The 12,017-nt window shown below is 38.0% G+C and overlaps 1 protein-coding gene across 3 annotated transcripts in view; it reads right to left on the minus strand.

The window, feature by feature from the left end:
• Positions 1-12,017, minus strand: part of LOC109062032 (NACHT and WD repeat domain-containing protein 2-like) — a 51,508-nt gene that overhangs the window by 19,403 nt on the left and 20,088 nt on the right. For 2 of the 3 annotated variants that reach the window (XM_042760827.1, XM_042760826.1), the window contains exon 4: positions 3,828-3,944. In XM_042760827.1, the coding sequence (XP_042616761.1) occupies positions 3,828-3,944 (117 nt within the window). Of the gene's footprint in view, positions 1-3,823; positions 3,945-12,017 lie in introns of all 3 variants that reach the window. The other variant, XM_042760828.1, reaches the window with a different exon arrangement.

A 12,017-nucleotide genomic window follows, 5' to 3' on the forward strand; every position in this document is an offset into this window, starting at 1 on the left:
CTAGAAAAACCACATGCTGCTGACTTCAACACTCTGCTTACCTCATTTGACCTCATGCGAGTGTCTACTACAGCTACTCACAAATCAGGTAACCAATTGGACCTTATCGACACATGCTACTGCTCCACTGACAACACTTTTGATACCCCATTGCACACCTCAGACCACTTCCTCATTCTATCTCAAACTGACTCCTGACACAACACGCTCACCTCTATAGGTCACCTTTCAGCATAACCTACGTACACGCTCTCCGTCTACCGCCTATCCTCTCTGTGATGCAAAATCGAATCCAACTGTGATGCAAAATCGAATCCAAACACTAACACTGTTACTGACACTCTTTACTCCACTCTAAAATCTTGCTTTGACAACTTTTGCCCCCTTTCTTCCTGAACAGCACGCACCACCCCCTCTGCCCCCTGGCTTTCTGATGTTCTCCGTGAACATCACTCTAGGCTCAAGGCTGCAGAGAGGAAGTGGCACAAATAATAAAAAAAACTTGACTGACGTTAGTTTGTATCAGTTACTCATCTCTTCCTTTTCTGCAAATGTCTCCACTGCTAAAATACCATACAACCTTAACAAAATTAACAACTGTTTCGACTCTCTCACACTTTTCAAAACCTTCCCTTCTCTTCTTTGTCATTTTCCCCCTCCTCCACCAACTCTTACAGCTGACAACTTTGCAATATTCTTCATAAATAAAACAAGAACCTTCAGTTCTCCACACCACAAACTGACAAACACATCATAACAACAAATACACAGTCTCTCTCCTCCTTCTCTCCACTCTTGGAGGCAAAAATCTTATGTTGCAAAACTTATGTTTACAAATTTATCCATTCCAATCATCCTACTCCCTATCCACTTGATCCTATCCTCACTCATATCTTCAGGCCATTTTCAGCTTTACAGTACCTGCGCTCACTCACATTATCAACACCTCTCTTCACACTGGTACTTTTCCCCCAGCATTTAAGCAGGCTCGGGTAACCCCACTGCTAAAACCCTCTCTAGATCCAGCACTTTTAGAAAACTACTAACCGGTATCCCTTCTTCCATTCACTCCTGGACAACAACCAATCTGTCTTCAAATGTGGCCACTCAACTGAGACTGCCCTGCTCTTGGTTACTGAAGCCCTGAGACTGGCAAGAGTGGCTTCCAAATCCGCAGTACTCATCTTGCTGGATCTGTCTGCTGCTTTTGACACAGTTAACCACCAGTTCTCCTGCCCACCCTCATGAAGATGGACATCTCTGGAACTGCACTCCAGTGGTTCAAGACTTACCTCTCAGGTGGGGTGAGGTTTCTAAACCACAACTTCTTGCTACTGGGGTTCCTAAGGGGTCAGTGCTTGGACCACTTCTCTTCTCTATCTACATGTCATCATTAGGATTTGCCATTCAAAAACATGCCTTTTCCTATCACTGCTTTGCTGATGACACTCAACTCTACTTCTCATTCCAACCAGATTATCCAATGGTAGCTGTTCGGACTGCAGCCTGTCTGACAGACATTTCTGGCTAGATGAAGGACCATTACCTTCAACTCAACCTTGCTAAGACTGAACTGCTCGTGGTCTCAGCCAACCCAGCACTTCATCACAACTTCTCTATACAGCTAGGTTCGTCAACCATAACTGCTTCCAGGACAGCCAGGAAACTTGGAGTTGTGATAGATGGTCAGTTAAGCTTCACAGACCATATTGCTAAAACGGTCCGGTCCTGCAGATTTGATTTCTCCTTGTCCAAGCTCTTGTTCTCTCCAGACTGGACTATTGTAATGCTCTCTTGGAGGGCCTTTCGGCATATACTATCAAGCCTCTGCAACTGATCCAGAATGCAGCAGCGAGAGTGGTCTTCAATGAGCCAAAGAAAGGCCACATCACACCTCTCTTCATCAGTTTGTACTGGCTGCCAATAGCCGCTCACCTCAAAATGAAGGTACTGATGTTTGCCTACAAGACAACCACTGGCTCTTCACCAATATACCTAAACTCGCTTGTTCAGAATTATGTGCCCTCCAGAAGCTTGCCTTCTGCAAATGAACGACACCCCATGGTGCCATCCCAAAGAGGCACAAAATCACTTTCAAAATCACTCTCAAATCACTCTCTCTCGCCATTTTCAAAAAATGTCTAAAAACATATATATTTTTTTGCCAGTATCTGACAAATTAATACTAGCACTTACCTATTCTATTCTATTCTATTCTATTCTATTCTATTCTATTCATTTTTTTTCTAATTTATTAAAAAAAAATACTATGTGTACTGTGCTAGACTAACTGAAACTTGTCACATCATTTGTATACTGTTGCTCTCTTGCTGGTCTGATTGCTTTTATTGTTCTCCTAATTTGTAAGTCACTTTGGATAAAAATGTCTGCTAAATGATCGAATTAAAATGTAAATGTAAATGTAATTGTCTTGGTGTGAAAAGGACTTTGTAGTGTAAATTGCAACTGTTCTTCTTATCCTTTTCATTTGATTCCTTTCTCACGTTTTTCCCATTTCAACAAAAAGTAACGTAGAGGGTTTGAAATAAAGGTGCAGTAACATTTACCATTGTTTATTTCAGTAAGATTCTACACAATGTGGGTAAAAAATGGTCAAGTTGGCCATGCAAATTTGCCACGCAGACCATCAGAAAGCTACTTTGTTTTAAGGTGACTTCTGAGTTCTGCTTCATTCAATGTATGAAACTGAATGCATCAGTTACATACAATTTCATACATCACTACACTTATGACAATAGACAATGGGCCTTTTTTTAAGGTGAAAAAAACTGGACTTTTTAAGGTGAAATTTGACTAATGTGACTGCAACGTTAAGAAGGGAGTGTCTCAAAGAAAAAGAAAAAAAGAAAAGAAAACCAGATACAAGTAGTCACAGGGGATTCATTTGAAATGCATGTTAATACCAGGTGAAAACAGGACCTTAGTGAGCATCACTAATGTAAGTGTAAGAACTAGAAGTGTTCTCTCTTCAATGGCTCTCACACACAACACTTCACCTCACACTTAACTTTTACACACACACACACACACACACACACACACACACACACACACACACACACACTGCCTCAACTCAAACATTGCTCTCTGACTCCAATTAGATCCCAATCCTCCTGCCCAGATTGCTCATTTACATTTTAATAATTTAAAATCAATCTCCCTCCACACCTGAGAACTGATTCTGAACCCTCAACACACACACACACACACACACACACACACGCGCACACACACACACACACACACATGCGCGCGCACGCACACACACACACACAAAGGAGTGTGTGTTCATGTGTAAATATACATTCCTTAGAAATTCACTGATCTGTCAGTAACCCACCTGGAGCTCTCGAATGTGTGTATAGTATGTGCTTCACTTATGCATGATCTCTCATCTCCTGCAACACCAGCCATCAAACCATACCTTTCCTCTTGCCATACTGAGAGATTTGAAAGTAATTTTGCTGTGTGTGTGTGTGTATGAGTGAGCAAGCCACAGAGGCACAATGAGCTTCACCCTCTGAGTGAACTCAAGTGCTTCGCTCTCATATGGGTGTTACATGGAGTCTCCTTTAGCCGGATATCACAGAGTACTTGATAAAATTTATTAGTAAAAAACAACCCTAAATTCAATGTAAAAATAAAAATCCTGCGAAAAACTTTTCGGCTGATGCTGATCATTAAAAAATGCCAACTATAGGCCAATATTTTGGCGATGGCAATAAACTGGATGACCACTATGTCTCTCTATATATATATTTGGGATTTACTGGTTAATGGTTTGATGAAATGTCATATATACCCACAACAAAGCATGGACCGGCTGAAGTTTTCAGACATTCTTCCAGTAATTTCATTCGTAGTCTCTGCAGCTCTGGACTGTCCCACTCCTCTGGATCAATGCCCCAGTACAGGTCCACCACCTGGGAAACACACATATACAATTATTTAAAACACCACTGAAACATTTACACACTGTCTAAACATTTATGATGCATGAAACTTCCAGTTGTGACTTACAAGACATTAATAATTTGATTTTAATACATTACAAAATTACTGTCTTCATTCAACTCAAAGGAAATATTTAGTGGAATGGTATTTAATTATTAATTTATTTGTTTGTTTGTTTGTTTTATGCCTTTATTTTGATAGGACAGTAAGTGCCCACAAGGCTATCGGTGCCGAGTTCTGATTACTTTTTTTCTTACAATGAAAAAAGGACTGGCACATAATTCAGAGAGACACTTGAAGAATAAAATTTTAGTAGGCCTATATTTCAACACCCTTAACTATAGCCTAATTCTTTTTTATTACTAAGTAAGGAAGATCTGTGGAGTAATGAATGCCTGGGAGAGTATGAATTTCCACACTCTTTCAGCACACATTAGCACTTTAAAAGGAACCACAGGGAGAGGAATGAGAGAACAGAAGAGAGGAACGTAACAAGAACAGCAATGTGTTCCTGCAGTCAGCTAAACACAGCACTCATGCTGAGACACATTAAACTGCTTACTACTCACAATTAAGAGTCTCTAATCATTTTGAGCATGTTTTCAGAATCACTACAATAGTTTGAGTCTGACTGTCACGGTGTCTGTTCTGTGTCTCCCTGGGTGGCCACTAGAGGTCTCACTTCCCCTTATTGTCACCTTCGTCAGAACTTCATTTCCCACTAGCCTTAGCTGCTCATCACCGTTCATTGTATTCAGCTGTCACCACTTACCTTGTTTGCACCTGTCTTTAAATACCCTGCTTGTTTCTGTCATTGTCACGGAGTCCTTTTTGAATGTCACCCTGCGTTTTCCTGGTTCCCTGGTTCCTCGTGTTTCTGGATGTTGTTTATGTTTCTTGTTTTGGACGGATTACCTGGATGTTGACCTTTGCCTGGATGTTTTCTGATTTTGGATTGCCTCAATAAAACACTGCACTTGGATCTACCTGTCTGTGTGCGTGTCGTGACACTGACAGCACACGTGTATGTACAGCAACAGCATAATAATCTCACACAGAGCCATTCAAAAGGGTTATCTTGTATATCGATTGTTATAAAGAGTATATATGCTAGCTGCCATATTGTTTTGGTTAAACTGGTTAAAATTTCTCCACATACACCCACCCATAGAAGGACATCTTAGGGGGATTTCAACACATAGCACATTTTTCATTTTATAGATCATGCATTATTTTGATAAAATTTATAACATAGATGTGCATTAAACTTGTAATACTCCTTGATAGTTTAAGCACCCCAGGCTATTCTAATAACAAAGTATCACTGTTTCCATGTGACACTGAAAACTGAAGTAATGGCGGCTGAAAATTCTGCCTTTCCATCACAGGAATAAATTACAAGTTAAAATAAATTAAATCAGAAAACCAACAGTTGGTATGACACATTATATCTGGGAGCATGACTGAGTTAAGTTAGTTAAGTTTAACTTAAAAGTTAAGTTTAGCATAAAAGTACACCAGTACAATACAAAAATTATAATAATGATAAAAATGTACATACAGTATATCACATAATGCATTCCACATAAAATATCATTGATAAAGATCAAGGGTGGCCAACATCAGTCTTTTTTACTCCAGCTGGCTCTTCAGGACTGACGGTGGCCACCCCTGAGATCACTGATCACATAATTGATTTGTCTTAAGCCTTATTTTAATTTGTTTAGTCAGGACCACTATCATCAAAGTATTTATTGGCAAATAACAATAATTAAGATTGTTGGTATGATTCCGTTCTGGGCAAAAACTCTCCATCTGTCCATACAGCCTTGCCTGGATAGAGTAGGGAGTGCAGCAACACTATTTCCCCCCACGGCATTATAGAACAGCTTCAGCAGAATTATTTTTAACATACACTAAAACAGATCATTGCTTAATAAACACTGATGTATGATATACAGTAATAAATTACCACTATACTTGATTATACAAGAGACTATATCCAAAATGAGGAAAAATAACATGTCGAGAAGGGAAATAATACAATTCCAGATTTGCTTAATAGATGCAGCTTAAGTGATCAAGTTGGGGCTGGGGATGGAGAGTGGTAATGAGTGCAGTGCACCATGATAGGAACAGCTGAAGTGTAGCTGAAAAGGCAAAATAAATAGAATGCAGACCGCTATGTGTTGAATTCCTATAGGTGAACATGTCAGCTGGTCATCAGGCGATGCAAGCTTAAATGATGTGGCCTGCCTGAACTGACACTACGAAAAAAAAAGCCTTAATGATGTACATTCTCTAATGTGAGCAGATACTAAAGATTAATTCCAGATTTATTTGAGATGGTGGCTGGGCAGAAAATAAATTTAAGAATTTATGAAATTCCATCCTTGCCCTTTCTTATATATCTAGTGTTTCCATCTGCTTAAAAAACAGACAGATATATTTACACATATACACACTCTTGCACCCACACACCAAAAATGGTTTACCTGCACTGGTGGCAAAATGATAGAGGAACAAGAGATTAAGGAAATGAAATTGCTTGTGTCTTTGTGTGTGTGGGAGGTAATAGACTTAATGAAGAGAGAAAGGACATTTCCTCAGCACCAGTATGGCAGGACACAGGAATAGGAATATCCCTGGACACATTTGTCAGAATCAGTGTCACTGGCGCAGATAAATCAAACGGCAAACACGCTGCAGGGGGAATCTCTCCATGCTGCACGCATGCGAGCGTGTATATGCTGAAGGACTGGGCCTCCATAATCAAGTACGTGTTTTCCAATCACATCTGTTCAGTGTGTGATTATGAGTGTGATTAGTTTCATTTGATGTTGATTTAATGTGTCTATGCTGGTCACGTCTTTCTCTTTCTCGTAATCTTAAGCAATCCTATAAAATTCTGATGTCATTCACATTGTGGTAGCTCTTTAGGAACCCAAACACATTTATTTTGCTCAGCTGGCAAAAATTAGTCCTGCCTTCCTCTCCAAGCAGTGCTCACTGCGGAGCCAAATGACATCCAGCTCCACCTCTGTGGGTGGAGTTATTTTTAGTGATAGGTTAATGGGTAGGGTTCAGTCTGTGGTTGGCGTGTCTTTCTCCACCCATTAGGTCTAGCAAGGGGGGGCTGGATGTCAAGCTCCACCCATTGGCTCTGCAGTGAGCAGCCTCTCTTCCTACCAGACTTCATTTAACAAATACAATCATGGCTTCAATCCAAGAGCACATAAAGCACAAGAGACTGCCTACATAATGTGAGCTCTACACTCAACTAATCAAACTTCTAAGAAGAGAGAAATACTTCATGTGAAAAATGTCTAGCATATAATGTATACGTTCTAATGCTGAAAAGAAAAATCCATGCCAAATTCGCTGTAATGTAAAAACAAATATTGGCAAAAATTTCCAATAAAGTTAACTTTGTACAAATTTAATATTTTTTTTTTACAGCATTTACTACTGCACTGTAAAAAAAGAATAATTAAAAAAGGTTATAAATTCAAGTTTATAAACCTAAGTTCTTCTCCAAAGCTTTACTTTGTTTTGTCATTTTGAATTTGTTTATTCAGCAAATGTGAAATGCCTCGTTGGCCAAAACATTTGTCAAGGCAGCTACAGACTTCTTGTTCAGCAACTTTTTCAATTAGTAACAATCTTTGCTTCTGAAGAAACAATTGTTTTACCAAGAAAAGATATCTGGGACTGGGATACATTAAAAAGGTTTAACACAGATCTCAATATCTCAATAACTGACACACAAACTTCAAGAATGGTGACAATCAACAAATGTATGAGCTCTTAACGTCACAAAAAACGATGAGCTCTTAATATCACAGCACAACAAAAAATTACAGAACAACAGCAACAGTTTAATTAAAACCACCAAACAGAAAAACAAAGATCCTTCATTTCTTAGTATCCATAAACTGGAAAAACATATTTTTTTTCAGTGTATAAGTTAATGTTTACTGATAAATATGCCAGTTTTCATTGTTAATTTAGATTTTTCATTCATAATAATGTTTATTCATATTAACAAATAACGATGTATTAGTATATCGTAAATATTAACATGAATCTAGATTAATTAAAGCACTGTTTATTGTTAGTTCATCATAGTTGAGCCTTAACGGAAAGTGTTATCAGTGTATTCATTTTCAAATTGTGTTTACAGGTTTTGACTGTTGAGTATGTTTACATATACACTATTGCTGATCTATTAAAAAATTCAATCAATCAATCAATCCTCATAATGCAAAATATACTGGTCTTGATGTCAACATGCAAAATAGACACGTGCACCTAGACAGGAATAAGCCATCAGAATGTCATTAAAGATGTTTACATACAGAGTGAAATCAGGATATTAGGAAAACATCTGTGTGCCAATCAGGTTTTGCTTAAACTGTGTTTACATGACCTTACATATGGTTGGTTTATTAAGCACTCAGTGTACGATTATGCATGTAAACACACTCATTGACCTTATACATTGTCATCAGGTGTAAGAACATGACAGGCATGTTCAATCCAGAAATGACAACGATCAGGCTTCCAGTATGATAATCAGGTTTGATCATTATTTGTGACTGGCAGATCACAGCAAAGACTGGCAAGAAGTTTTCCTATTGGCTGGACTGCATTTTGGCTGCTGGCAGTGGAGCAAGTGTTGGGAGAACTGTTTTCACTCAAACAGAGTGAGTGCAATCAGTCATGCTTTCACACTCACACACTGACACTCGCGCACGAACACTTACACACATTGAGCTTGATGGATCTGAACTATTAACTAACCAAGCAATTAGAGTGTGACAGCACAGCCCCTGGGAAACACTAATAACAAGGTATATAGATGGTTAAGAATCCCAAACATCTGGACATGACAACACAGATGACAAACACACCCTCCTTAGATTTCACTGAGCAATTGAGAGAGGGACACAAGGAGATAATTAGCATGCATCTGAAGCTTTTCATAAAAACAAACCTGAGAAAATTAATCAAGGAGCTGACAGACAGTAAAAAAAAGCTGTGATGTTCAGCAAAACAATTATATTTTTGTGAACTCAAGCCACAAAGCCATCAGATTTGTAATAAGTGGATGAGTTAGCAGAGTCCACCATATGAGGGAAGTTAATGGCTCAGCATATTCCCCGTATGCTAACAAGATTTTATGAATGCAGTGTTTGCCACTGATTTCTTAAATTATGACAGCTGTCATCTACTTTAATGATGCTCATGTTTGTAAATGACAACCTAATCAAATTGTTATGGACTATGAAAACAACTCAATTTAACTGTTATCATGAGCAAAGAACTATTACAAATGCTGACTTCTGTTTCCTTGCTTTCTTTAATGCATTACAGCCCACATTTAAACCACACAGGGCTACAAAAATATGTTTATCAAAACAACAACAACAACAACAACAACAACAAAAACACATGCATATGCAGCAAGTATCATTAAATGCAGTTTACTGCACATTGATATCGAGTAAAAGAGACTGAAAAGCTGTCATTTTCCACTAATAGTGCAACATAGAAATGATGATTAGGTTAGGGCTCTGGACATAAAATTTCATAACATCAGGCAAATACGACTGTATTTACATAATTACATAGCTCAAACTAAGGATTTGCAAACATAATGCTTCATAAATCCCAAATGGCTGGTGATAAAGGGTGAAAGTGTGCCAAACTGGTCAATGTCAGTCCTGGAAAAGTTCTACATTTATATTCAAAACTTGCCCTGAAGACATTTGAGGTGACATCAAAGTAGGCAACCATAAACTGAATCAACTGAAAATTTCACACAAAAAAATCATAGACAAACCAACTTAAGCACTGTTGTTGACAGCTTTTAATACTTTCAGGCTTCACTGCATCTATAATCTGTCTTCAAAGGACAAACTCTTGCGCTTCTTCTCTTTTCTCCTCGGTTTTCATGATTATTCTGAGAGCTTTCAGATGATGTGTTGGAGATGGAATGAAAGGGAATTAAATAGTGCAGAAAACTATCATAGAAAACAACCATCAGAACAGCCTTGAATTAAAGAACGGAGGCTCATCTTTGTATGTGACTGGAGAAAAAAAAATAGAAGTTTGTTTTGTAACTTCAATATCTAGATGACATGCCATCAATTACTTGATGGTGACATGATTATATTGTTACAAACATGTAGGGAAGCACATACATTGTGCAACATAGCAATAGCTTACATTACATAACTAGTCAGCTACTACTTTCTCAGTCTTGAAATTTCAAATCTGCATTAATTAGAGGTTATCAGTGCTTTATATGCTTTATTTTAAAAGAGGCATTTAAAAGTAGCAAGGGAGTCAGTGCCTAATCAAAAAAAAAAAAATGGTGAAAAAATGATGCACAGTACAATAATAAAATAACACAAACATACAAATATAACAACGCTGAAACATAACATTGCAAGTTAAACTACACTTAAGGCCCCGATATACTTCAAATAAAATTGAAGAATGAACTGATATGACGAGCTGAAATGAAGTTCGTATTGAGTCCGTTTTGGCAGTTCGAAACAGCTGACCAAAGCAAACTTTCTGGGGGAGTTCGTTTGGCTCCAAAACACCTTTGAGCTTCCATTGGTCCGTGGCGATTACGCAGTCGGTGGGTGTGTTCTGAAACTCCACCTTCTTTGATGTGCAATCCCCCCCCCACCCCGGTTCGTATAGCCGCACCTGTACGATCGGTCGCGGACATACTTAAAAGATTCAAAGAAAGCATTTAATTCTTAGAAAGAAATTGCAACGAAGCTTGGTGTCGACAACCCGGAGTTATGCAAAAATCGACGCAGAGAACAAGCATCTGATCAAGTTTTCCAAAGCCATGAAAAGAATGAAAGGAAAGAGTAAAGATACAAGGTAGCAAGTACCAAATACACGTGTTTCAAATAAATGTTACACCATACTGCTGCTGCTGTTGTTTTTCTTTCAATAAGGGAATTTAAAGGGTATACAATACATGAAATGCCAAACGAACATACAATAATAAACCTTTGTTTTTATCAAAAGTAAATCATGACACCACATAAAATATAAAAAGGTATAACAATTTATCCAGTTTAATAAAATAAATGAACACTAATAAAATAAAATAACAAATTGACTCCAATATTTTTTTCCATATCATGCTAAAGTTTTCAGACTATGGGACATTCACACTTCCCATAAAGGATTGATTATGGAAATAGAATGGTTCTTTTGTATTGCAAACATGATACTTGACCCTGAACTGCTGCTAATCATTATTTTTTTGTCTATAATATTCTGACCATTGGTGCCCATCTCACACCTAGATTGCCTACACTTCATCATTTCATTGTTGTTGTTTTTAGGGGATACGCGTGAGCGTTGCGACGCATGTTTACATTAATCAACACACCACCTCCAGCAGCGCGGGGATGTCGGAATGTTCGAAAACAATATACCATCGCTCAGCCTTTTCAAATTTCTTTTTGCTCCCAAACGAAGAATGAAAATGAACTTCATTTGAAGTATACCGGGGCCTTTAAAGTTACCATTAAACCAAATTTGACCATTTTCTGTCATTGTTATTGTTTCTTCCATGGAAAATTGTAGTGTTTATTATGAATGATTTATTCATGAACATTTTTTTTTAAGACACATACCTACAAACAACTATACTGTATCAGTAAACAGAAATTGTAATCTAAGATTCAGGTTGGTTTGGCTGCCTGCAGTGATAACAACTTCTGCAAAAAGAAAATGATCATCTAAATGGTAAATAGCACAAGAGTCAAATGGTTTGATGTGAGCAGAAGTTATGAGCAGATTTCATGATTAGATCCAAAACGATTGAGCAGAGGATACAAACATAATTCACAATGCAGTTGCCAGTTTCAGCCCGATGAAAAGACCCACAGATTCTCCTGAGACAAGTTATGATTTATCATTCCTCTGGCCCTTCTGGCTACATGAATGTATCACTTTAATAGAACACAAATGAGTCAACTGAAGGCCTCCATTAAGGGCCAATT

Source organism: Cyprinus carpio, chromosome A7 (genome assembly GCF_018340385.1).
Source record: "Cyprinus carpio isolate SPL01 chromosome A7, ASM1834038v1, whole genome shotgun sequence".
NCBI lineage: Eukaryota > Metazoa > Chordata > Actinopteri > Cypriniformes > Cyprinidae > Cyprinus > Cyprinus carpio.